Source organism: Leuciscus leuciscus (genome assembly GCF_965113295.1).
Source record: "Leuciscus leuciscus genome assembly, chromosome: 7".
Taxonomy (NCBI): domain Eukaryota; kingdom Metazoa; phylum Chordata; class Actinopteri; order Cypriniformes; family Leuciscidae; genus Leuciscus; species Leuciscus leuciscus.
The window spans coordinates 6,525,826-6,552,473 of record NC_138731.1 but is presented as its reverse complement, the minus strand read 5'-3'; the positions used below and the strand labels follow the sequence as shown (position 1 = coordinate 6,552,473).

The 26,648-nt window shown below is 43.7% G+C and overlaps 1 protein-coding gene across 1 annotated transcript; it reads left to right on the top strand.

Moving 5' to 3' along the window:
- Positions 1–25,828, top strand: LOC309503363 (uncharacterized protein). The gene is made up of 22 exons (XM_082176162.1): positions 1–218; positions 477–578; positions 1,380–1,462; positions 1,705–1,792; positions 7,630–7,683; positions 8,741–8,794; positions 9,030–9,128; positions 9,215–9,259; positions 9,405–9,485; positions 9,768–9,830; positions 19,653–19,706; positions 20,807–20,905; positions 20,992–21,036; positions 21,182–21,262; positions 21,546–21,608; positions 22,022–22,117; positions 22,201–22,245; positions 22,330–22,383; positions 22,483–22,500; positions 22,625–22,672; positions 25,065–25,226; positions 25,332–25,828. Exons 1-22 carry the CDS (start codon positions 101–103, stop codon positions 25,460–25,462), a joined length of 1,683 nt encoding a protein of 560 aa, XP_082032288.1. The 5' UTR covers positions 1–100; the 3' UTR covers positions 25,463–25,828.
- The last annotated feature ends 820 nt before the right edge of the window (positions 25,829–26,648 follow it).

Genomic DNA, 26,648 nt, shown 5'->3' with positions numbered 1-26,648 from the left:
CGATGAGCCAGCATATGTTTTTTGATTTTTTTTTTCATTGGTTTTGTTTTTTAAACTGTCACCCAGGCTGTGTAGAGGTCAGTGTGTGGTGGAGTGACTGATGGAGACAGAAGTGGACACCATTGAAGGGAAGGACTCTGTATTCAGCCAGGCAAACCCTCTTTATGACAACAACATGAAGCTCTTTGAGGCCGAGCGCTACGACTTCCAGCAAAGCGGTGAGTAAACGGCAGACTGACACTGTTCACATTCAAAAATGCTTCAAAATGTTTGTGTGTTTCTGGAATGTTTTATTCTGATCAATCATGACATTCAGTGGTCTAATATTTCATAATATTGATTGACTGTTGTTGGTCATGGAAAGCTATGTATTGTAACTTAAAATAGTGCTAATCCCTCATATCATATCACTTATAATGGACTTATGAAATCAGTTTTCTGTAGTTTAATCAAGAGTTCTGCATTGTTTGTTACAGAGCTAACACCAAGGAAACCAGCGAAGAAATGTCACTGTCTTCCTGTTCTCATAGTGTTTCTCCTGCTGCTGATTGCACTGAATTCTGTGCTGGCCTATAAAGGCAAGATGGAACTGAAATAAATTCACATTTAAATAGTATAACTTTATAAATGTCCTTGCATTATATACAAAATGTCAAACCAAGTGGCATTGATTTTAAACCAAGCAAGTTTTAGGGTTTAAATAATTACATTATAAATAAACTTAAAATGAAGAAGCATTGTGACCTTTTGTTGCTGTCAGATGTCAATGGATCATGGATCATGGTGATAGTTAAAGTGAATTCTACACCTGTGGTTTCTCTGAGATGACTCTGACTTAAAAATTCCACTAATAATCACCAAAACACCAGCTGATTAAAACTTATTGAGCAAAAATGATGAAGAAAAGGAAATGTATTGAAGAGAAAAGCTATATTCCTATACAGATGTCACCGATATTTTGTTGTATAATGCAATGAAATTTGTATATTTTTAGTTGTAGCCTTAAGGTGCAGTCACATTCACCATTGCTTGGCGAAATTTCATGGGCAAAACTCATTCTAACAGGAATCCCTGCGATCGGGTGCAAAAAAATCCCCTATGCAGATTTCACTGATTTTCAAGATGGTCAGTTGAATTCACCACACTGACCAATAGAAAGCTGCTTGGTTTGAAAGTGAATTCTGTGTGAGCTGAGCTTTATACATCGCTCTACTATTAACAATAACTGACCATTTTTATCTAATGTGATTGCACCTTACAGTAAGTGTGTGTCCTACACTTTTTGTGAACATGAATATTTCACGGCATCATGTAAGCTATCACCTTGTTTCTGTTGTTCCATGATTTAATCTGCTTTGTATGATGTGTATTGTATGCAGTCTTCACTCTGGAGGCTTGTACTCACTGTACATCAGCTGAAGCTGCTGAAGGATTCAAGCTGGGCAGCTCCAGCTCAGATGAGGTTTATACACACACTTCACACCGTCATTCATGTTGTGCCATACAAACACATACTCGTATTAGGCCTGTTTTAAGTGTGTCAGAGCTGAAGGTGTGTGTGTGTGTGTGTGTGTGTGTGTGTGTGTGTGTGTGTGTGTGTGTGTGTGTGTGTGTGTGTGTGTGTGTGTGTGTGTGTGTGTGTGTGTGTGTGTGTGTGTGTGTGTGTGTGTGTGTGTGTGTGTGTGTGTGTGTGTGTGTGAACAGGAGTGTCTGTCCGATCTGTGTGGGAACAATGGGACTCTAGAAAAACTGAGGACTCAACTAAACCAACTCAACATTAGTGCACAAAGAGGTACACATCTTTGTCTTTGGTACACACAAGAGAAATCCTATTGGTTGACCAGGTACTATTTTGAGAATCTGCCATGATTTCAATCGTTAAAGGGGTCATGAAATGCATTTTCAGATCTACACTTTATATTTACTGTCTTTAACAACTACAGTATGTACTAACATTTAAATTAATAATTTGATACAATGCACTTATTGTGTACATACCGATACATGCTTTTACACTGTACTTATGTTTAAAACATACCCGCATGTAATCACAGCTGTTATTAATTTCTGTACATCTATAATGACTCTGTTGACCTTCTCTTACCCCTTAACCTACCCTTTTTTAATGTTCCAATAAAGCAACGTAGTTTCTCAAAGTCTGAGCTTTATTAACATTAAGCTTTGACTGTAAGTTACATGCAAACACACAATGTGACTACTCTTAGGAAAACTGCAGACTTGCGTCTCATTTGGATGTCTGCAACTTAACTCCTAGCAAACACTCGGTCGCCACCTAATGGACTAAAGACACATTACCTATAACAACGATAAACTGTCGCCCTTCCCATCTATCACATCACCCTTCCTTACGAGTTACTTAACAAATGTAACATTGAACTGTGAAATTACAATAGTCAGAAAACAACATTTGTTTTACTTTTTTTTTTTTCATGAATGTCTTTCTTTATCTTGCAAAGTCCTTGAATCTCTTAGGAGTTGTGACAATTCGTCCAGACCTTGTTTGCACTCTTTTTGGTGAACTAACTGTAGTGTGACTGGAATCAGACTCAGGTAGTTCCTGGTTGTTCATACTGCACTGTACTGTCTGGGACGTTATCAGGCTCAGTTGCAAGTTGATTTTGACCATGAACTTCATTTTTCCTCTGAGTTTGTTGAACTGAAGTAGATGGGTGATTCTCACGAAATTAGACTTATGAGGTGTCATGAAGTATTTTGATGATAAAAGTAAATAATTACATAATCATATATTGTTTTAAAATGTATATAGATATTATACAACACTACTTATTTAAGGTCTGCTACATAACAAATGTGTATGTTACCTTTTAGTGAAACAATTAAATAAAAGAAACTGTAAATCATCACGTATGTTTCGGTAATGAGAGAAAATAAGGAAATTACAAAAAATAATAAATATGAAAAAGTAATTTCTCCAGAGTTTTACATAGCTTTGAGCACGAGTAATAAGAGTCTACTTTAACATTAGCGAAAAATACACATTTTTAACCATATATTTAATGTAATGTCATGTTGCGGTAATGATAATTTTTTATGGACTTCATCTAAAAAATGTAAATAATTATATAGGATTTTTTTTTTAAATCTTCTAAAAATAATGGTTATAGTAAGTTTAGACCTTAATCTTATATGTGCAAAAAGAAAATTGGCTTCAAGGGCATTTTAAAAATTCTGATGCTGGACACCTTCTAAATCTGGATTTCGTGAGAATCACCCAGATACTGGTTCAGTGTCACTGACTGTAGGCATCAAGTGTCGTCGATTTCGTCGAAGTACTCCAGTTTCAGATTGGATGAGGTAAGACCGTGGTGATTCGCACTTTCCGAGAATAGTCCCGGATCTTATCCAACCTCTTTCAGCATCCAGCTTGACTGCAACAGAAGTTCCAGGTAGAATCTCTGGTAATGTTCTGACACCGTTTCTTTTGTTGTAATACTTCCTGTAGGTCCTTTTTGCCTTTTGATCAGCCTTTCTCACTTGCCGCAGATCAGGCCATTCAGGTCGCAGGTGAGACTCCAATGTGGGAACTGTTGTTCTTATTTGTCTTCCCATCATCAGCTGTGCTGGACTTACGCCTGTAGCTTGAATGGGTGTGGCTCTGTAGCTCATCAAAGCTGTGAATGGGTCAGACTGTTTCAGGATCCTTTTAGCTGTTTGCACAGCCCTTTCAGCTTCTCCATTTGACTGGGCATAATAAGGGCTCGAAGTAATGTGCTGAAAATCATAATCTCTAGCGAAGTCTTTGAAAGCACTTCCACTATACTGTGGGTCGTTGTCAGTAAAGAGAACATTGGGACAGCCCCATCGTGCAAACATGTTCTTTAAGCAAGCACGTGTTGTTTCACCTGACAAGTTTTGAAGGTGAGCAATGTCAATATATCTTGAAAAATAGTCCATGACTACCAAGTAATGTTGCTTATTCACCTCGCAGATATCAGCACCGATTCTCTCTCAAGGACGTGGCAGTGAAGTGATTAAAAGTGGCTCCTTCCTTTGAGTAGGTCTTGATTCCAGACAGTCCTTGCAGCTGTTAACTAGCTGCTGGATTTCCTGACAAGCCTGGCCACCATAGACTACATCGGGCTCTCTCTCTACATTTCACAATGCCTTGGTGACCGCTGTGCAATCTTTGCAGTATGTCAGACCTCATATTTCGGGGAATTATGATCCTGTCATCATAAAGCAGTAGATCCTGAAAAATTAACAAATGATGGCGTGCACTGTAGTATGATTTCAAGGCTTCAGGGACATTAGCTGCATACCTGGGCCAGCCATCAGTCACATACTGCCTCACCTTTTGTAGCTCAGAATCCATCTCTGTCTCTCTTTGCACAGATTCCAGCTTTGTGGGAGACACTGGCCATGCACCACTGACTGCATTCTCATAGGCTTCCACTTCTTGGACTAATTCAGAGACCACTAATGAAATGGTTGGCTGAGGGTGTCGTGAAAGCGTATTAGCGACCACCAGTTGTTTGCCAGGTACATATTGTGCGACAGGATTGTAACGCATCATCGGCAGCAACAGCATTTGACATCTCAGCGGAACTGAATCAAGATCCTTTGCATTGATCAGTGAAATCAGTGGCTTATGGTCGGTTTGCAGGATGAAACTTTCCAATCCATACAGAAACCGTGATAATTTTTTTACAGGACCACACGCCGCCAGACACTCTTTTTTGATCTGGGCGTACCCTTTTTCAGCATCGGTCAGCACCCTGGAACAGTAAGCCACTGGTTTCAGCTGTCCATCATGGTCCTGCAGCAAAACGCCTCCCAGACCGTAGCTGCTCGCATCTGCGCTGACGACTGTGGGCTTTGTAACATCATAGAATGCTAGCACAGGGGCTTTTGTGATTAGGCGTTTCACATTTTCAAAGGCCTCCTCTTGTACAGCACCCCAGTACCATACTACATCACGTTTCAACAGCTCGTTGAGAGGTCGAATAACCTCTGAGAGATGAGGAACATACCTGCCCAGGTAATGAATCATTCCTAGCATTCTCCGTAGGTCTGAGACGTTCTTTGGCTTTTCAAGGTGAGTGATAGCTTCGATTTTGGATGTGTCTGGGCGAATTCCCTCTTTGTCTATGACATGTCCCAGGTACCTGAGTTGACTCTGATGTAACAGGCACTTTTCTGTGTTCAACTTGAGACCAGCCCGGTCAATGGCTTCCAGAGCCTTCTGCAGTCGCTGCTCGTGTTCCTCTGGAGTGTTGCTAAATACTAAAATATCGTCCATGAAGACTGCAACTCCTTCAAGGTCTTTGAGGATTTTCCTCTGGAGTGTTGCTAAATACTAAAATATCGTCCATGAAGACTGCAACTCCTTCAAGTTCTTTGAGGATTACCGACATTTCCCGTTGGAAGATTTTGGGTGCGCTGGTGATACCGAACGGTGACCTGCGGAAAAAATATCTTCCAAAAGGAGTAATGAACGTTGTCAGTTTAACACAGTCCATATCCAGTGGAAACTGCCAGAAGCCACTAGCTGCGTCGAGAAGTGAGAGAACTTTGGCGTGTGCTAGCCTAGGAAGGATGTCGTCAATTGTTGGCAGCACAAATTTCTCTCTTTTTACAGCTTTATTTAGTTGTTTTAGATCCACACAAATCCTTATTTGCCCTGTCTTCTTTGGAACGGCCACCATAGGGGCGCACCACTCAGTAGGCTCAGTGATCTCCTCAACAACACCACATTGTACCATTCTCTCTAGCTCCGCCTTGACTTTTGGAAGCAAGGGCACAGACACCTGTCTTGCAGTGTGCACACTGTATGGTACAGCATCCTCTTTCAGGCAGATTTTAATGGGTTTTGTCTTCACTAATCCCAGTTCAGAAAAATAAATGGGTTGGAGCTCTTCTAGCCTCTTAACTAAACCCATTTCACTTGCTGCATCACAACCAAGGAGATTGTTTACATGGGGACCAGTCACCACAAATGCTTCAAAAAATATACTGCTCATCTTTAAAGGTAGTCTTAGCTCTGAACTGACCTTTGCATTGCAATGTTCCCCCTGGGCTCTCAAGTTTCACATTGAGTTTAAGTTTTGGTTTGCACTTCAAAACTGAGAAGGTTTTCTCAGAAATGACACTTATATCAGCGCCTGTGTCAATTTTAAAGTCTATGTCTGTGCCCTGAATTGGGAGTGTGACAATCCAAGCTCCACTTTTGTCATCAATGTGAGTTAACTCACCCAGGAAATGCGTTACATTGCTGCCCTCTTGTGGTCTGCTGACATCATTGACTTCTCGGGTTCTACAAACTGCAGCGAAATGACCCTTTTTTCTGCATTTGCGACACTCAGCACTTTTTGCTGGACAAATTTCACCTTTACCATGATTTCTGCCACATCTTTTACATCTCCAGTCAGAAACATGCTCATTTTGGTTTCGTTTTGAGCCACGGTGCTGTCTGCCTCTTTCACTTTGGTGGAATTTTCCTCTCGCGCTGGCCACCTCGCTGATTTGAGCACTGACGCTGGCAGCCTGTTCATTAACGTGTCCACAGACTTGTTCAGACTGCCTCACGAGCTCTACGGCATTTCTGGGTGTCAATTCGGGTATTAATTGGAGCTTTTCTGACAGCTTTCGGTCCTGAATCCCGATCACGAGCCTGTCGCGAATATTTTCATCTTTAGCAGCACCAAAGTCACACGTGTTTGCTAGCTCGTGGAGGCTACGAATATACTCTTCGGCCATTTCACCTGGCTGTTGAGCCCTCGTGTGGAATCGTGCGCGCTCGTGAATAACATTAACTTTGGGTACAAAGTACTCATCGAGCTTCCTTATCACAGTTTCATAGTCCTCTCGTTCTTCCTCCCCAATTGTAAATGTCTGATACACTTTTTCAGCTTCTTTTCCCAATGAATAAAGCAGTGTACAGACCTGTACTTCAGCCTCTTCCTTATCAAGTTTAGTGGCGATCCTGTAGCGGCGAAATCTCTGACGCCATTCTGGCCATCGTTCGGGGTAACCAAAATCAAAACTGTCCGGGGGCTGAAACTTTGCCATGGTGTTAACAGCGCTTCACTTCTGACACCATGTAATGTTCCAATAAAGCAACTTAGTTTCTAAAAAAATTCTGAGCTTTATTAACATTAAGCTTTGACTGTAAGTTACATGCAAACACACAATGTGATTACTCTTAGGAAAACTGCAGACTCGCGTCTCATTTGGATGTCTGCAACTTAACTCCTAGCAAACACTCGGTCGCCACCTAATGGACTAAAGACACATTACCTATAACAACGATATAAACTGTTTTATATCACACCCTTAACCCTACCCATACTACCAAACTTGTCCTAACCTCACCTGTATCACCTCAATAGCAGCACAAGTATTTTAGAAAATCGTTACATCAAGAATGGGGAGATTTCAAATCTTGTCGCTTCATAAGGGTGGAAAACAAAAACACATATTTGAGTAATATTTAAGGTGTGAAAGTTTCAGTATGATTTTATTGTTTATGTGGAAATGTCAAGAAAATTTAGATTTTCCATTTCATGACCACTTTAAAGCATTTTGTCTGGAGACACCATAGTTGTGTCTCACAGAATTAAGGTTATCATTTTCCTTTATATTTCATAGTCATGGTTGGTCCACCTGGTCCACCTGGAACACCTGGAACACCTGGATTACAAGGTAACTGTGTACTGTGACAATGCCTTGAAAATAGTGTCACTCAGTCACCCTCTCACTCTAATTTAACATTAGTAGATTGCAATAATTAGGCAATAGTTAATAAGGGAGATAATCGTGACTTATTTGCCCAAAGCTTGGCTACAACTATCAGCGTGAGGCATCAGCTTGAACAATTCAAAGCGTTTATAATTCAGTAAAACAACTTATTAAAAGTTATTTGAACATTTCATTTAAAATCTAGCTGTTTTTTGAGGGATGTTAGCAGACTATGCTAATATAACTGTTCCTACTCGCACCACTCCGAATGGGATTCGTCACTTAAAGCCAAAGCCCCTTGAAGTTTCACCTGCATAGCTCTTTCTAGCTGGCCTCCAGTACACACACCGCCCTGAACGTCACTCCACTCCAGGGTCACGGCACCAATGTAACGGGTCGTACTCGCACCTCTCCGAACAGGATTCGAACCATCGTCAACTAGGGCGCTTAAAACCACTGCCTCTTGTGCATCTCTTGAGCATCTCTTGAGGTTCATCTGCACAGCTCTTACTAGCTGGCCTCCAGTACACACACCGCCCTGAACGTCACTCCACTCCGGGTCACGGCACCAATGCAACCGGTCCTACTCGCACCGCTCCTAACAGGATTCAAGCCATTTTCAACCAGCATGGGAAGGCAGAGGAGTGAGGTTTTACCTGCACAGCTCTTCCTAGCTAGAATCCAGAAGGATACCAAACATCTGTGAGGCACCCAAAATCTCTGAGATCCTCTCCCCAGTTAAAAGGGGTGAAAATTGGCTAATTTGCATCTCTGATTTTGAACCCAGCAGCAGATCTCAGTGACCAGAATAGAGCCAATCGCTTTCCACATCTTTCATAATCTGTGTGGTTTTAGTGCTCCCTGCTGGTCAAAACAGACTTAAACACTGAACTAAAGCTGTCATTTGACCTTTGGTGTCTTCCATCCTTTTTTCCAACAGATGCGTGTGAATAGTATTTTGTCATTGTTATGTCATGCTTTGAGTAGTCAGTTTTTATACTCCAGCTGTGCTCTGTATTAGGTTCTCCTGGAATACCAGGGAACCCAGGACAGAAAGGAGGCCTTGGCTCACCAGGTTAGTGTATTTTTGTATATCTGTATGAATTTGTATGCATATGTGTATGGGTGTGAGTGCTCTTGAGAAGCATGTGTGAGTATTGTGCTCTTCATTTTTCGTCAGTTTTAACGAGCTGTGTAGGCTTAGGAAATAATTGTACGTTAGTAATGCTAAAGCATTAATTTATTTGGTGTACACAAAGAAAATGCTGCAAAACAATGAAATTAATTGAAAATGATTGTATTTATTTCAGGGAGGGTAGGTGAGCCTGGAGCTCCAGGTGAAAAAGGACAGAGAGGAGACCCAGGTCTTGCAGGCGTAAAGGGAATGGTTGGCGCTCCGGGTGCACCTGGTAATCGCCTCCTTACTTTCACACACGTCTCATCCCAGTATAGTAGATCCACATCTCTCCCTGACTGTATTTATTTCTGTCTCCAGGTGTTTCAGGCTTAAAGGGGGATCCAGGAGAGAGAGGAATACAAGGTGCCTGATTATTATGATGAAAGGCAACCCTAATAATTCATACTGTAATAAAACAGAAAATATATGTTGTGGAAATGCCTTGCACATTTTTCCATGCTGTAAGAGATTTATACTGCTCTAATGACTACTGCTCTGTGCACACAAGGTTTACCTGGGAATGACGGTCGTCCAGGTGCCGATGGAAAGAATGGTTTGGCAGGAACACCAGGGGCCCATGGAAATCCAGGTACTTCTTAAAAGATAAATCTGACCCAAATGATTTGATAGTTTGTTTATAGCTGCTAATTACTACTACTGATAGAAAATAAGATTTTTTTACAGTGTAGTGCAGTTGTGCAAAAGTACAACCACACCACAAAACTACTTTAACCTGTTTAGTCTGAACAGTAGTAATAGTGATGCTTTCCTTATTAAACACCACTAAAACTAAATCTCAGTCAAAGCCACACTTGACTATCTGCATTTTGTCACTTTTTGATACCTTGTACTTGAAATCTCTCTTCCTCAGGGCCTAAAGGAGACCAAGGTCCCAGTGGTGAGCGAGGAGGGCAGGGACCTCCAGGTGTAAGCGGTAAGAAAGCTTTTGGAAAGAAACAATACAACACTACTTAAAGGTATTTAGCAGTGACATTGTCAGGCTTTTTTATTTACAACAAAATAATCTAATTGCATGGTCCAAATGTAGTATAACACTGCAATATTCAATTCAATTCAAATGTATTTGTATAGCGTTTTTCACAATACACATTGTTTCAAAGCAGCTTTACAGAAAGTGCATTTCAGAAATGTAGATAGAAAAATAAAGTTAGTTAATCATGTATTAATTTAGGGCATAACATCGCTGGCGTCGAGTTGTCTCTTCACAGGCGTCAAGTCGTCTCTTCACAGGCGTCGAGTCGTCTCTTCACAGGCGTCGAGTCGTATCTTCACAGGCGTCGAGTCATCTCTTCACAGGCGTCGAGTTGTCTCTTCACAGGTGTTGGTGGCATCTGAAGTCTCCATGAGAGGCTGGATACAAACTGGAGCTATCTAGCGTCCCGAGATAACAACAGAAGAGCAGATGGGAAATAATTAGCATAGCTGCTGTTCATAATATTAATGCATTTGATCCGATTTAACTGTAGTATAAAAGGTAATCATTATGTGAATGCTTGGCTAAAGAGATGCGTCTTTAATCTAGTTTTAAACTGGGACAGCGAGTCTGAGCCTCGAACAATATCAGGAAGGCCATTCCAGAGTTTAGGAGCTAAATGTGAAAACGCCCTCCCTCCTTTAGTGGACTTAGATATCCTAGGAATGACCAGAAGCCTTGAATTTAGTGATCTTAAAGAGCGCGATGGATTGTAGGGCGATAGAAGATCCGTTAAATACACTGGAGCTAAACCATTTAGGGCTTTATAGGTCAGTAGTAATACTTTGTAATTGATACGGAACTTAATAGGTAACCAGTGTAGAGACGATAGAATTGGTGTTATATGATCATATTCTCTTGACCTAGTAAGAACTCTAGCAGCTGCATTTTGGACTAACTGTAGCTTGTTTATTGAGGATGCAGGACAACCAGCTAATAAAGCATTACAGTAATCTAGTCTCGAGGTCATGAATGCATGAACTAACTTTTCTGCATCAGAAACAGATAGCATGTTACGTAGCTTAGCAATGTTTCTAAAGTGGAAAAAGGCTGTTCTTGTAACATATGAAATATGATTTTCGAAAGACAAGTTGCGGTCTAGTATAACACCCAGGTCTTTTACTGTAGTGGATAAAGTAACAGGACATCCTTCTAAATTAAAGTTGTATTGTAAGAGGTTTTGTGGGCAGTTTTTTGGACCAATAAGTAATACCTCCGTTTTATCTGAATTTAATAGCAGAAAATTACACGTCATCCAGTATTTTATATCTTTAACACACTCTGTCAATTTAGATAATTTAGTGTTTTCATCTGGTCGTGATGAAATATATAATTGAGTGTCATCAGCATAACAGTGGAAACTAATTCCATGTTTTCTTATAATGTTATCAAGTGGCAGCATATATATTGAGAATAACAGAGGGCCTAACACAGATCCTTGCGGCACTCCATAGTTTACTGACGTTATCTTCGATTTTTTTCCATTTAAACAGACAAAATGGTAGCGGTCTGATAAGTATGATCTAAACCAGTTTAATGCCTGTCCCTGAACACCAGTGTAATTTTGTAGTCGATCTAGGAGTATTTTATGATCTATAGTGTCGAACGCAGCGCTAAGATCGAATAAAACTAGTATTGAGATACAGCCTTGGTCAGAAGCTAGAAGTAAATCATTTGTAATTTTAACGAGCACAGTTTCTGTGCTATGATGCGGTCTGAATCCTGACTGAAATTTTTCATAGATATCATTTTCTTGCAAGAAAGAGCACAATTGAGCGGACACAACTTTTTCTAGTATTTTAGACATACATGGAAGATTTGAAATCGGTCTGTAATTTGCTAGGTTATTATGATCTAATTGTGGTTTCTTAATGAGAGGTTTTATAACTGCCAACTTGAATATTCTTGGAACATGACCTAAAGATAAAGACGAGTTAATAATATTGAGAAGAGGCTCTTCCACTACAGGTAACACTTCTTTCAGTAGTTTAGTGGGTATTGGATCTAATAAACATGTTGTTGGTTTAGATGCAATGATAAGTTTATTTAGCTCTTCCTGTTCTATAGTTGTAAAGCGCTGTAGCTGTTCTTGAGGGGCGGTAATTGAGGCTGAATCATTAGACACCATTAAAGATTGTACATTTACAATTGTGTTTCTGATGCTTTCTATTTTCTCAGTGAGGAAATTCCTAAAATCATTACTACTAAACTGTAATGGAATATTTTGCTCAGGTGATGTCTGTTTATTTGTTAGTCTAGCCACGGTGTTTAATAAAAACCTTGGATTATTTTGGTTATTTTCTATTAGTTTGCGGAGATGCTCAGCCCTGGCTGCTTTTAGGGCCTTTTTATAACGTGACATACTGTCTTTCAACGCAAGTCTAAAGACCTCTAAATTAGTTTGTTTCCATTTACGCTCTAAATTACGGGTTTCTCTCTTGATAACATGCGTAGCACTGTTGTACCATGGTGCTTTAGTTCTCTTACGAGAGGTCTCTCGTACTGCGTAAGATATCTTACGCTAGGGGAAAATCCTTTTCCGCGAGATATTGAAGCCAAAAATTATCCTTAATTTTGTAATAATGCAAAACGCGTTGCAGCAGCAATGCAGACATAGGCGAGACAGCTCGCGCGCCTATTGGCTGCTCTGCGGCAACTGCAGCAGCCTATCGAGCGAGGCCTGGCGTGACGCCAGACCCAATCAGGGCACTTCGCGCCCGCTGCGTCACGTCCCGCCGAAATGGGCGTGGTCTAGGCCTATAAATATCGCTCGCAGGCAGCTATTATCTGATTTTTCATCCTTCAAGCGAAGCACACGCATCGCTGGAGCTGGATTAGAAGCCGCGCCGTCGAGAGAGAGCACCTTCAGCGGGACGAGTCACTGAAGTCGCTGGCCGCGCCGCCTTCCTGCCTTCCTGCTGCGCTTTCCGGCGCTTATATCCTTCTCTTTTATTTGCACTGTATTTCTGTGTGTGTGTGTCGCCGCCGCGACACACATTTCTAAAAGAGCTAGCGTCTTTTTAAAGATGCCTTCCTGCGGCTCGTGCAGAGCCACACTCAGCGACGGGGACCGCCACGTGATCTGCGTTTCCTGCCTGGGTGAGGAACATGCAGCTCTCGCGCTCGCTGACGGCGGATGCCCTCACTGCGAGCTGATGGCAATGGCGACTCTGAGGACTCGCCTAGCCGTCTTCACCGAGACTGCTCCCCCGCCCGCCGCGGCGTCGCGCCGTAAAAAGCGCCGTGCCCAGCGGGCCCCGGAACCCTCCCTCAGCCGCCAAAGCTCGCCGGTTCGCCCGCTTGCTTCCCCGGCTTCTTCTGTTTCGCTTCCTGACGGACAGCGGCCGCCGTCTGCCGCCGCTTCCGTTGATATCGCGGATGAGGAAGCCCTGCTGGGAGAGGATGATTCCTGCTCTATCCTGGCGTCAGGCAGTGAGGATTGGGCGGGCTCTGAGGACCCCGCACCCCCTGCCCGCACTTCGTCAGGCAAGAGAGCTTCTATTGAGACGGAACTCATGCGAGTACTCGCACAGGCCGCGGCGAACCTCGGCCTCGAGTGGTCTTCGCCTGAGCAGCCCGCTCACAACCGGCTGGATGGATTTTTCCTGCCTGGGGAGCGCGCTTCGCCTGTGTCCAGACCGGCTCCTTTTCTTCCTGAGTTACACGAAGAAGTCGCCAAGTCCTGGAGCGCCCCCTATTCTGCTAGAGTGCGTCCTGCTGTTTCTTTGGCATTCTCCGCCGTTGACGATGCCAAGAACAGAGGATACCTCTCGCTGCCGCCGGTTGAAGAGGCGATAGCGGCCCACTTATGCCCGCCCTCCGCTGGACGGCGCGCTAAGCCGGCCCTGCCCTCTAAAGCTTGCCGCACGACGTCGAGCTTGCTCCACCGCGCTTTCTCCGCCGCCGGGCAAGCTGCGTCAGCGTTGCACACCATGGCAACGCTCCAGATCTTCCAGGCCGATCTCCTCCGTAAGCTGGATGAGGAAGGACCTGACGCGATCTGTGTGCCGGACTTAAGGAGTGCCACGGACCTCGCTCTTCGTGCTACTAAGTCCGCAGCGCAAGCCATTGGACGGACTATGGCTTCTCTCACCGTGTCTGAGAGACATCTCTGGCTGACGCTCTCGGAAATGGCCGAGTCTGAACGCACCGCGTTCCTCGACGCCCCGCTTTCCGCCACAGGCCTCTTTGGATCCTCCGTCAAAGATTTCGCGGAGAGATTCGCAGAGGTACAGAAAGCGTCTCAGGCCATGAAGCACTTCCTCCCGAAGCGCTCCAGCTCTGCAGCAGGCCGTGCGAAACCGTCTGCTCAGAGCTCACAGCCACAGCCACCGTCCACTGCCTCCACTTCACAGCGCCGCCAGGCCAGAAGCGCGAGACCGCGCTCCCGCTCATCCGGTCGCCGCCCCGCAGGACGCGGCTCGCGACCTAGGATCACGGTGAAGCCCGAGGCCCCGAAGTCGTCCTAGCACAGCTAGGAAAACGACGGTGTTCCAGTCCCGCTGCGGCCGGACTCACACCAAAGCTATTCGCTCGTCCAGTTCCAGAAAATGTGACTGTTCCAGTGTTTTCTGCAGCCAACAAGTCGGTTCTGTCACCCGCTTGCCTGCACACAAATGCCGTTTTCACGGCTACCCAGATAAATCCCCAAAAGAGTGTATTTTCTGGTGTCCCGGCCACGGCCGATGGTGTTTCGTGTGTAGTAAGAATGCCCACTGCCCAGTGCCCATCCCTACACATAAGCACAGCCTGTCACACAGGGCTCGCGCACATAAAACCGACTCAGATCGGTTGCGCTTCAAACATGGTGAACGTGCCCACTACCCAGTGCCCACTAACACAACGTTATGCATGTCTCACGGTTTCTGTAAAAACGAAACCAACGTGCACTCGCTTCACGCAAGCGAACGATGCTTTCAGTGTGATAAATGTGCCCGCTGTCCCGCGCCCACATCCACACATAGACATGACAGTTCCCACGGGAACCGCCCAGCCCTCCCCCTCGCGGTTAACCACCGTAGAGGAGTCGAGCGCGGGCAATCTGCCCGCTGTCATCAGCGCGCCCCATGCCTCAAATGTCACGAGCGACACGCTTGTGTTACAGCACACCGAAGCTTCTCCATCGCTGAGCGAGCGGAGCGCGCTTCGTATTCGACCCCTAGCTATCCATGCAGACGCATGGGCAAAGCTACCCGGGGTTTCGAAGTGGGTGCTGAACATTATAGAAAGAGGCTATTCGCTGCAGTTTCGCCGACGCCCTCGCCGCTATGTGGCGCGCGTCGAGACCACGGTAAAAACAGAAGTAGCACATCTACTTCGAGCCGAAGTGACGAAACTATTGAGCAAAGGGGCCATAGAACCTCTCTCTCAAGATCAGAGCGAGGGAGGGCTATACAGCAGATACTTCCTGGTACCGAAAAAAGACGGGGGTCTCAGACCCATACTAGATCTAAGGCAGCTGAACAAAGTGCTTGTGAAGCGACAGTTCAGGATGCTCACGACCAGGCAAATCCTTGTGCAGATTCGCCAAGGAGATTGGTTTGTGTCAATAGATCTGAAAGACGCGTATTTTCAAATACAGATAGCGTCACGTCACAGGCGATATTTGAGATTCGCCTTCGAGGGCCAGGCATATCAGTACACAGTCCTGCCGTTCGGTTTGTCCCTAGCACCCCGTACATTTACGAAGTGCATGGACGCGGCGCTCGCACCCCTCAGAATGAGAGGCATGCGAGTGCTGAACTATTTGGACGATTGGCTGATTCTAGCGCAATCTCGCGCAGTGCTCATAGAACACACGACCATTTTACTCGATCACCTCGAGGATTTGGGTCTGAGTGTCAATTGGGCGAAGAGCTCCCTGTCACTCAGTCAGAAAATATCTTTCCTGGGCACAGAACTGGACTCACTATCCATGATAGCGCGACTATCACAACAGCGCGCGGTAGACATTCGACGCACAGCGAACTCTTTTCGCTGCGGCGCGTCTGTCCCGCTCAAAAGATTTCAGAAGATGCTAGGTCTCATGGCCTCAGCATCGTCAGTGCTCCAGCTGGGTCTGCTACGCATGCGCCCGCTGCAGTTTTGGCTGAAAGCGCGAGTCCCACGCGAAGCGTGGGCACCCGGTTTGCTTCGCCTCAGGGTCAATCAGAAATGCGTTACAGCTCTGAAACCCTGGAAAGCGAACGACTGGTACCAATCAGGTGTAAGCCTGGGGACTTCCTCGAGGGTGAAAGTGGTGTCCACGGACGCGTCCACCTCGGGATGGGGAGCGCTGCTCGAGGGCAGACCGTTCTTCGGCCAGTGGTCAGAACGGGAGAAGCTCCTGCACATAAACTGCCTCGAAATGCTGGCAGTAGACAACGCGCTGACGCGTTTTTGTCCCCAAATAAAAGGTCACCACGTCTTGGTCCGTTCGGACAACATGTCTGTGGTGTCCTACATAAATCGCCAGGGCGGCATCAGATCCGAGAAACTGTACAGGCTGGCAGAACGCCTCCTAGTATGGGCTCAGTGCAACCTGCGCTCGCTCAGAGCAGCGCACGTGCCAGGGATCATGAATATAGGACCAGACAGACTGTCCAGGAACAATGTTCCGGCAGGCGAATGGTCCCTACACCCACAGACAGTCCAACTGCTGTGGAAGAAATTCGGCAGAGCGAAAGTGGACCTGTTTGCGTCTCAAGAAAACGCTCACTGTCAAGAATTTTTCTCCAAGAGCAGGAGCGCGCTGTCCCATGTGTGGCCCCGCCGCCCGCTCTATGCTTTTCCCCCCGTCTCTCTCCTGCCTCAGGTGATAGAACGGATCAGGGAAGAAGGATGCTCAGTACTGCTGGTAGCACCGTTCTGGAAAAACCAACCTTGGTTCCCAGCCGTGATGCAGTTAGCAAGTACTGCCCCGTGGCCAGTACCAGTGAGGAGAGATCTCCTCTCACAGGCCCGCGGCTCGATCTGGCATCCTCACCCGGAACTATGGTCCCTTCATGTCTGGGCCATCAACGGGTACATGTTGGACTCCCTAAAGGAGTATTAAACACGATCACGCAGGCTAGAGCTCCGTCTACAAGACGACTCTATTCTTCGAAATGGTCAGTGTTTTCGGGCTGGTGCACAGCCCGTGGTGTGTCACCCACAAACTGTGATGTGACGGAGGTGCTTTCCTTCCTACAAGAGCTGTTGGATGGGGGCAGGGCCCCCTCCACGCTCAAAGTTTATGTGGCGGCTATAGCAGCGTTCTCAGAAACAACGCTTGGTCAGTCAATAGGAAGGAACGATTTAGTCATCCGCTTCCTTAGAGGAGCTAAGAGACTGAATCCTCCCAGACCTCCCTCAGTCCCCGTATGGGACCTTTCTACGGTTCTGGAAGCCATGAAAGGTGCGCCATTTGAGCCTTTGCAGTCAATCGATTTAAAACACCTGTCTTTCAAAACAGTGTTTTTGCTGGCTCTCGCTTCAGTGAAGCGCATAGGGGATCTGCACGCGCTCTCTGTGAGCGCGGCGTGCATGGAGTTTGGGCCCAATGACTCAAAAGTTATACTCAAACCTAAGCACGGTTATGTTCCAAAATCCCTCAACACACCGTTTAGGGCGCAGATTATCTCTCTGTCAGCCCTACCGGTCCCTGATGAGGAAAGAGACGCGAGCCTCCTTTGCCCAGTCAGGGCATTACGAGCTTATGTGTCTCGCTCGTCTGTTTTCAGACAGACGGAACAGCTCTTTGTTTCGTTTAGCGGACGTTCTAAGGGACTAGCCGCGTCGAAACAGAGCCTATCCAGATGGATAGTTGATGCTATAGCGCTGGCATACGCCTCCAAGGGCATGCAGTGCCCTTTGGGTGTCAGAGCGCATTCCACGAGAGGCATGGCCTCTTCGTGGGCCTGGTCAAGTGGGATTGCCTTGCAAGATATTTGTATGGCGGCAGGCTGGGCCTCCCCGTCTACATTTATAAGGTTTTATAACCTAGAGGTTCCCGCCCTGCAGGCCAGGCTGCTGTCGGTCTAAACTACCAGTATTATCTGACCTGATGCGTTCAGCTCAGAATGCTGCGTTTGCTGAGCACAGCTCGATGTTCGACAGTTTAAAGCTGGGCAAACTGTGTAAGACCCACATTTTTTCCCATCAGTTCAGGCCGTACCCCGCCCTGTCTGTATGATGAAATTCGCGTCCCTTCGACGCTACTTTATGTGGAAAAGTGAGGCTGCACCCCTCCTTCTTCCCGGACTCTCTGTGAGTTCACTGAGTGATTGTGCACTATATGTACCCCGGGCTTTCGCCCTTGGGTCTTTGGTGTCAGATCTCAGCATGCACGGCGTTTTACATTGGGTCCCCTAGCGTAAGATATCTTACGCAGTACGAGAGACCTCTCGTAAGAGAACGTACTCGGTTACTAACGTAACCTCGGTTCTCTCTAGAAGAGGGAACGAGTACTGCGTATCTTGCCGTGCATGCACACGCTCTGGTTGCTTCGATGATGAAAAACCAGATAATAGCTGCCTGCGAGCGATATTTATAGGCCTAGACCACGCCCATTTCGGCGGGACGTGACGCAGCGGGCGCGAAGTGCCCTGATTGGGTCTGGCGTCACGCCAGGCCTCGCTCGATAGGCTGCTGCAGTTGCCGCAGAGCAGCCAATAGGCGCGCGAGCTGTCTCGCCTATGTCTGCATTGCTGCTGCAACGCGTTTTGCATTATTACAAAATTAAGGATAATTTTTGGCTTCAATATCTCGCGGAAAAGGATTTTCCCCTAGCGTAAGATATCTTACGCAGTACTCGTTCCCTCTTCTAGAGAGAACCGAGGTTACGTTAGTAACCGAGTACGTTTTCTCTCTAACCTTTTTTAATCTAATTGGTGCAACAATTTCTAATGTACTAGAGAAAATGGTGCTCATAGTGCTTCAATATAACAATATAACAATGAAGTTTGCAGTGGATTTATAAATTAATTAAAAACATAAAAAAGCAAAACACACCTGATTCAATTATTTGTTTTTCATTCTCTAGAAGTAGAGTTTAAAAACCTTGCTGTATTTTTGTGTAGTTAATTAAGAGAAGGTACACTGCCATCTTGCTCCGACAAAAGTGACTTATCAAAAACGTACCAACTCGTAAATTTCCCTGGAGGACTTGAACTTACCAGTAGCCAGACTTATGACAAATGACATCAAATCTGGTGTACTTTGATTTATCTGAAATAGCTGATACCACAATATTGGAGAAAGCTTATTGCACAGCAGTTTCATCCCAGAATCTATTATACGGCAAACACAAAAGTACTCAAAAGGAAAAAGGAAAACATATGTGTTGACTTTCAAAGATAATACGTTTTTCCAAAAACTACAGATTCTTTCACAGACAGTAATTACCTTCAAGTCACTAAACTCTACCACAAATTGGCAACTTCATTAAATACAGAGATAATAGTTTTTCCTCACAAGTGCTCATTGTATCATCCTGGTACCCTGTAATGTGACTTATTTTCAGGCAGAATGGTGCACCCATGAAGTTTCATAATTCCTCATTCATTTGGGCCCTAACCTGTGGTTGATTGGTCTTTTAGGGCCTCCTGGTGAAAAAGGCCTCGCCTGTGTGGTTTTAGTGCTCCCTGCTGGTCAAAACAGACATAAACACTGAACTAAAGCTGTCATTTGACCTTTGGTGTCTTCCATCCTTTTTTCCAACAGATGCGTGTGAATAGTATTTTGTCATTGTTATGTCATGCTTTGAGTAGTCAGTTTTTATACTCCAGCTGTGCTCTGTATTAGGTTCTCCTGGAATACCAGGGAACCCAGGACAGAAAGGAGGCCTTGGCTCACCAGGTTAGTGTATTTTTGTATATCTGTATGAATTTGTATGCATATGTGTATGGGTGTGAGTGCTCTTGAGAAGCATGTGTGAGTATTGTGCTCTTCATTTTTCGTCAGTGTTAACGAGCTGCGTAGGCTTAGGAAATAATTGTACGTTAGTAATGCTAAAGCATTCACTTCTTTGGTGTTGTAACACCTCCTTTCTTTTAAAGATGTTACTCTGAGGGGGTTCAACAGAATTTTGACATGTACTGATAAAAATGACTCTTCACAAAACAAATGATCACCAGTGCTTAATAAATGTGTCAAAAAGACAATAGAAATAAAGTCAGAGATCTTGGAGGTCTTTGTCTCTTCAATAAAGAGTCAATGAGATGAAGAAAACTTATCTCTTGGCATGTCCTGTCTTTGATAAGGTGTGTGATGATGAAGTGATGAAGATGCAATGAGTCAGATCCCCAAAGTTATTTGAGTGCGATGCAAAGATTGAGTGCGATGCAATGATAATAATCCTATAATCCTCCATACGAGAAAAGATCGTTTGAAATGAAGATGCTCAATGAATAGCTGTCCTCAGCGCTACATAGCTGACCATGTGCTGTAGCCTTGATGCTGGTGTGGACCGCTCTTGGACTCACTGTCTCTAGAATCCAGTCCGTGCTCACAAAAGAACATGTGGAATATAAAAAGTCCTTTCTAGAAAGAAATCAAACTAACATCAGTGATCTCAAACAAACACAACATCAAATATAAACCAAACCATACTCACAGTTGAGCAGAAACTCAAAGAGTTCTCAACACAGGACTTTGGATGAGAAAGAAGGTAGCACAAGATCAATCCTCAGATTTCCCTCTACCAAACGAACTGACTTGCTCTATGGTGTCAGTGTTTATATACCCAGTTAACTCCAGGCAATAGCGCCCTCTAACTGTTCCTGTTGTTACTGCCCGTGACTCCAATACATCTCAACAGGGTCTTAACAAAAATACTTAAAGAACAAAAATACAAAAAGTACAGAATTAATCAAAGTAACGTTTTGTCCGTTACAGTGTACACAAAGAAAATGCTGCAAAACAATGAAATTAATTGAAAATTATTGTATTTATTTCAGGGAGGGTAGGTGAGCCTGGAGCTCCAGGTGAAAAAGGACAGAGAGGAGACCCAGGTCTCGCAGGCGTAAAGGGAATGGTTGGCGCTCCGGGTGCACCTGGTAATCGCCTCCTTACTTTCACACACGTCTCATCCCAGTATAGTAGATCCACATCTCTCCCTGACTGTATTTATTTCTGTCTCCAGGTGTTTCAGGCTTAAAGGGGGATCCAGGAGAGAGAGGAATACAAGGTGCCTGATTATTATGATGAAAGGCAACCTTAATAATTCATACTGTAATAAAACAGAAAATATATGTTGTGGAAATGCCTTGCACATTTTTCCATGCTGTAAGAGATTTATACTGCTCTAATGACTACTGCTCTGTGCACACAAGGTTTACCTGGGAATGACGGTCGTCCAGGTGCCGATGGAAAGAATGGTTTGGCAGGAACACCAGGGGCCCGTGGAAATCCAGGTACTTCTTAAAAGATAAATCTGACCCAAATGATTTGATAGTTTGTTTATAGCTGCTAATTACTACTACTGATAAAAAATAAGATTTTTTTTACAGTGTAGTGCAGTTGTGCAAAAGTACAACCACACCACAAAACTACTTTAACCTGTTTAGTCTGAACAGTAGTAATAGTGATGCTTTCCTTATTAAACACCACTAAAACTAAATCTCAGCCAAAGCCACACTGGACTATCTGCATTTTGTCACTTTTTGATACCTTATACTTGAAATCTCTCTTCCTCAGGGCCTAAAGGAGACCAAGGTCCCAGTGGTGAGCGAGGAGGGCAGGGACCTCCAGGTGTAAGAGGTAAGAAAGCTTTTGGAAAGAAACAATACAACACTACTTAAAGGTATTTAGCAGTGACATTGCCAGGCTTTTTTATTTACAACAAAATAATCTAATTGCATGGGCCAAATGTAATATAACACTGCATTATAACAATATAACAATGAAATTTACAGTGGATTTATAAATTAATTAAAAACATAAAAAAGCAAAACACACCTGATTCAATTATTTGTAATTACCTTCAAGTCACTAAACTCTACCACAAATTGGCAACTTCATTAAATACAGATTATAGTTTTTCCTCACAAGTGCTCATTGTATCATCCTGGTACCCTGTAAATGTGACTGTTTTCAGGCAGAATGGTGCACCCATGAAGTTTCATAATTCCTCATTCATTTGGGCCCTAATCTGTGGTTGATTGGTCTTTTAGGGCCTCCTGGTCCACAGGGACCTCCTGGCCTGCGAGGACCACCTGGAGAAAAAGGCTCGTCTGGACCAAAGGGAGACACTGGCCTTGGCCTTCAAGGTATTGTAGGAGTTCTAAGAACATATGCACATAAAAGTGATATATGCTGTTGCTAATAATTTTGGGTAAATAATTGTTTTCAGGGCGCCCAGGACAACAGGGGGTAAAGGGAGTTCAAGGCTTGCCAGGTAAATAAAGACAAACATGAAAACAGATGATAAACATTGGGTTTATATCATGCAGTCGTCATCTGAGTTTGATGTTGTATGTAGGTGTCCCAGGATCTCGGGGTCTGAATGGAGTAAAGGGCAGTAAAGGGGATTCAGGTGGGTTTATTAAAAAGTTTATTAATGACAAGAAGGCAACATCCATCTGTGTCTGTTTCTTGACTTTCTTCCTTTCCCTTTTACCCTATTCTCTCCCAGGGCAAAAGGGAAATCCAGGTATGTTTTGGCATATTTTGTGTGTATCCACGATATCTGTGAGTGCACAGCAGTTATGTGATTATTAACTGTTTTGTAAGTGAATTGATTGTACAGTATGTACATGTATGATGGTCTTAAACAGGTCCGAAGGGTGAGAAGGGTGATGTAGGACCCAAGGGTGGTGTGTCTGGTAATATCCATAAATACTGATCCATCTCTCTGTACTACTGTGTGTCACTAGCTATGTTTCCATCCAAAGTTGCAGATTTAACTTGTGCGCAAAATTGCATAAAACATTTGTGAATAAAGCAACGTTTCCATCCCATGTGTTCAACAGAGCAAAATCATCACTTCCTGGGAAATTGGCACATTATATCTGTAATAAAACCGTAAGATGCTGCAATCAGGCTCTGTTTCCCTCCATCATAAATGAGTTTGTCTCAGAGCATCAGACGAAAGCCATTTGCTGAGGCAAAGTCACATGAGGTTATTGTTGCGCATCAAAGGATTTATTCTATCATAGTTTATGCACGTGTAGCAGGGTGGAATAACTCCACCTATTGGGAGATCGTGCGCATGCGTGTGGCTTATTGGCTGCACTTGTATGGAGTATAAAAGAAGTGGGTTTTGGCGACCGGATATGCGTCTTGGTATTGCCATCATGTCGTCTGTTGCCGCCGACGGCTTAGACCGTGTCCTTCTCTTCCGTCTGCTGTGCGCTCGCTGTCTACTTATCACAGGTATGTTCAGTTTCTTTATAAACAAGTGTTGATCGTGTTTAGCTGTTATCTGTTTTATTTTCAGTAACGTTAAATATTTATAGCATGTTATTTACAGCGGTATGTTTCGGATCGAGCGGCTGTATTCCCGCATAGCGTGCGACCATAATGGTTTGTTTACGTTGACCATCCCTGCGGTATGTATAATTATAGCTTTGTTTAGTAATCTGTTATTCTCTTTTACATATTCTTGTTATGCTCTGCAGATCTGAGGGTCCTCCCCGCCTACTCGATGGGATTGAGCGTCAATATTAAATCGTGAAGCGTCTAATTGTGACTACGTTGCTGTTTTGCCTCTACGTCTAGTTTATAGTAACTGTGTGCACGTTGTTGCGGTGTCGTGACGCCTTGTTCGGGGCTGGAGCGGCTTGCTGGCTGGTCTGTCTTTACCAGCTGCCACCTGCTTGATCTTCTGATTGTGCATCAGTATATTGAGTCTTTGTTTATGAATGTTTATTTGTTTGTTTTTGTTATGGTTCATACTTCATTCTGGGCATTGTAAGTATAACTGCTGAATTTGAGTGAAGTGTGTGCTTTTAATTTGTTTTTGTTTCTCTTAAGATATGTCATTTGTATTTTGTTTTCTTTTGCTGTGTTATACTTGTATGGTTTTCTAGAAGCTTGTTTTGTTTGTATTTGTTTTTTTCTCTGCAGGAGCTGGGGGTTTCTGGAGCAGGGCGGCTGGCTGCTATCGTATGGTGTGTGTGGTGATTATTACACCTAGTGCCGTGTGTTTTCTTGCATCCAATCCTCACGTGTGTGTGGGCGTGTGTTTGGGTTACTGAGGTTCTTCTAATTGAGGCAGCCAGCCTGTGCTTCCAGGTACCTCCGCTGCTGGTCAACTAGCTCAACTTAAATATAAGTTTGTTATGTGTGTCTAGTACATATTGTCACGGCTTTTTGCCTGGCTCCTCCTCCTGTCTGTGTGCTGCGTCTGTCTCCTACAGGTGAGCTGGGCGCAGGTGTTTGGAGTTGTGCTAATCAGTTCCTGGTTTAGGCCTTTAAAGACGCTTCAGATGAGACCGAGGAGGGCTGCCGCTGTTCCATCTCTCCCGCACCGTTTAGGACTTTGTTTTGCTTATTCACTGCACCTCATTATACTGATTGCTTACACTATTATTTTTCAAAGCCAACTGCATTACTGACTGTATACAATTTATTCTGTTAAATTCTATTTATTTAATAAATCTAATATCCATTGCTATTCCGCGTGTGGTCTTTCCCTACTCTGTTGCTTGCTTTGAGCCAGGCTTGTAACAATATTGTGCACGTTACTATAAAATTGATTCTAAGAATCTTGCTGTAACATTTTTAAATATTTATATTTTCAGTGTTGATGAAAATAAAAGTGTACATCTTTTGTCTTTCTATATGACCCACGTCTCCTCACCCATCCTTTTGATTAACGAACCTGTGTGCCCTTAGGGCTGTTATTCCCCAGTATTTTGGGGTGGCGTAGTCGACCATTGTTGCCGTTATAGGCGTATCTGCTGGAGTTGCCCCTTTCCCTCTTGCTACACACGTCTAAATAAAAAATTACAAAATTATCCGCCGCACAAGTTTTTATGCACATTTTTAGAATTTATGCACATCTTGGCATTTCCATCCAGTGTTTATTATGCAATAACCCAAAATTCGCATTAAAATAGGTGGATGAAAACATAGCTAGTGTTAATGTCTATTCAATTCTCAGAGATTCTTGTATTGTTGTTGTTTTTTTTGTCTACTCTACAAAATAACAGTCACTTTAGCATGACATATGAATACCTAAACATGTCTCATATGTGTATTTGTCTTTAACAGTGGTTCGTTTAGTGGGAAGCTCCACCCGTGGAAGAGTCGAGGTGCTGTATAATGGTGTCTGGGGAACGGTGTGTAATGACAGCTTTGACACTGTGGATGGGTTGGTGGTGTGTAGGATGTTGGGCTTCCAGAGGGTCACCCAGGTGTACACGGCCGGTGCAGGTGATGTATCTGTCTATGCTTAAGGGGTTTTAGTTAACGGTTCATGGTATACAGGCTATAGTTTCCAAAACCCTCTCAGAACGGTCTGCTGTGTATCTCCTCCAGGAACTGGGAAAATCTTGCTGGACAATTTGGGTTGTACCGGGACTGAGTGGAGCATTTTTGATTGTCCACATGGAGGAATTGAAGTTCATAACTGTGGCCACCATGAAGATGTGGGGGTTAGCTGTGCCTGAATAAAAAGAGGAAAAATTCTCACACCAAGAACTCATTTTGTCTGTGTTTTGGTGATTTTTAGAAAGTCAGTTCTCCTCACACAGATGCAGTTAATCAGATTAACTATTTTCCACTAATGTTTGGTAGTCTTTCATCATACGAAACCAAATTCTTTTTGTCAAATGTAAAAAAAAAAAGTGTGCATGGTGTCAAGGCAGCAACATTCATGCATTGTTTTTAAATGGGACTTGTGTGTGCTCAAATTTTTGTTGTCTTTGTACAATATGAATGTATAAACAAACTCCTATCCTAAAACTGTCCTAACTCATAACACTTATACACAGCAAAATAAAGGGCTTACAGTAAAATAGCTTTTGACTCTAAAATGTGTCTTGTTTCTGTTCCTGTTCACTCAGGCCTTGTCCAAACTAATAGGTTTTCGTTTGAAAACGCATCTTTTTCTCTCAGTTTTGGCCTTACGTCCACACTGAGACAGCGTTTTAATTAATGAAAATTTAATTTAACTGCATTAAAAGGTTGGATAAGACCACAACAAGCAACACACACAAGCAGCAAATCCTGTTTATCCATCAAATTCATTTAGCCTATAAATTAAAACTCAACAGGTATGAAATATGATCAGTGAGTGAAAAAAAAACAAAAAAAACATTAATGAGAAGATGAACACTTCACCGCTTCAGGTTAGCTGGGAAATGTATTTATTATTCAAAATGCACATTTGGAAAATTAAATATTTTTATAGGAAGATTTCAGCCGGTTCAATATAATTCATGTTAACTTTTGGAAAAGAATCCAAGGTACTTCTTCCAGCTTAAAAGAATTAAACAATTATTTAACATCATGGCTATCACAATAAAAACGTTAAAAATGGCAGAAACGCTGCACACTAATGCATTTCAGCCATCAGCCTTCCTCACAGTGTGTCAGGGACTAAATTAATTCACTGGTGTAGATGTAGTCAGTTACTCAGTAGAACTGGGAAAAGAACTAGGGCTGCGTCCCAAATCGCGTACTCGCTTGAGTACATCTGCTGCCTTTAAAAATCATTCAGATGAAGGAATATCAGGAGATAGGAAGTAGATATAATATTGTTACCCATTACAAAGTATAATGACATGCATCAAACAAAAAAGCAAAAAGAGTAAAAAAGAAAGAAAAGAATAATAATTCATGCAAAAAAAAAAA

Coding starts and splice junctions, on each gene's coding strand:
- LOC309503363 (XM_082176162.1), top strand. CDS start 101: ATGGAGACAGAAGTGGACACCATTGAAGGGAAGGACTCTGTATTCAGC. Junction 579..1,379: donor TTCTGTGCTGGCCTATAAAG/GCAAGATGGAAC, acceptor TATTGTATGCAG/TCTTCACTCTGGAGGCTTGT. Junction 20,906..20,991: donor TGGCGCTCCGGGTGCACCTG/GTAATCGCCTCC, acceptor TTCTGTCTCCAG/GTGTTTCAGGCTTAAAGGGG.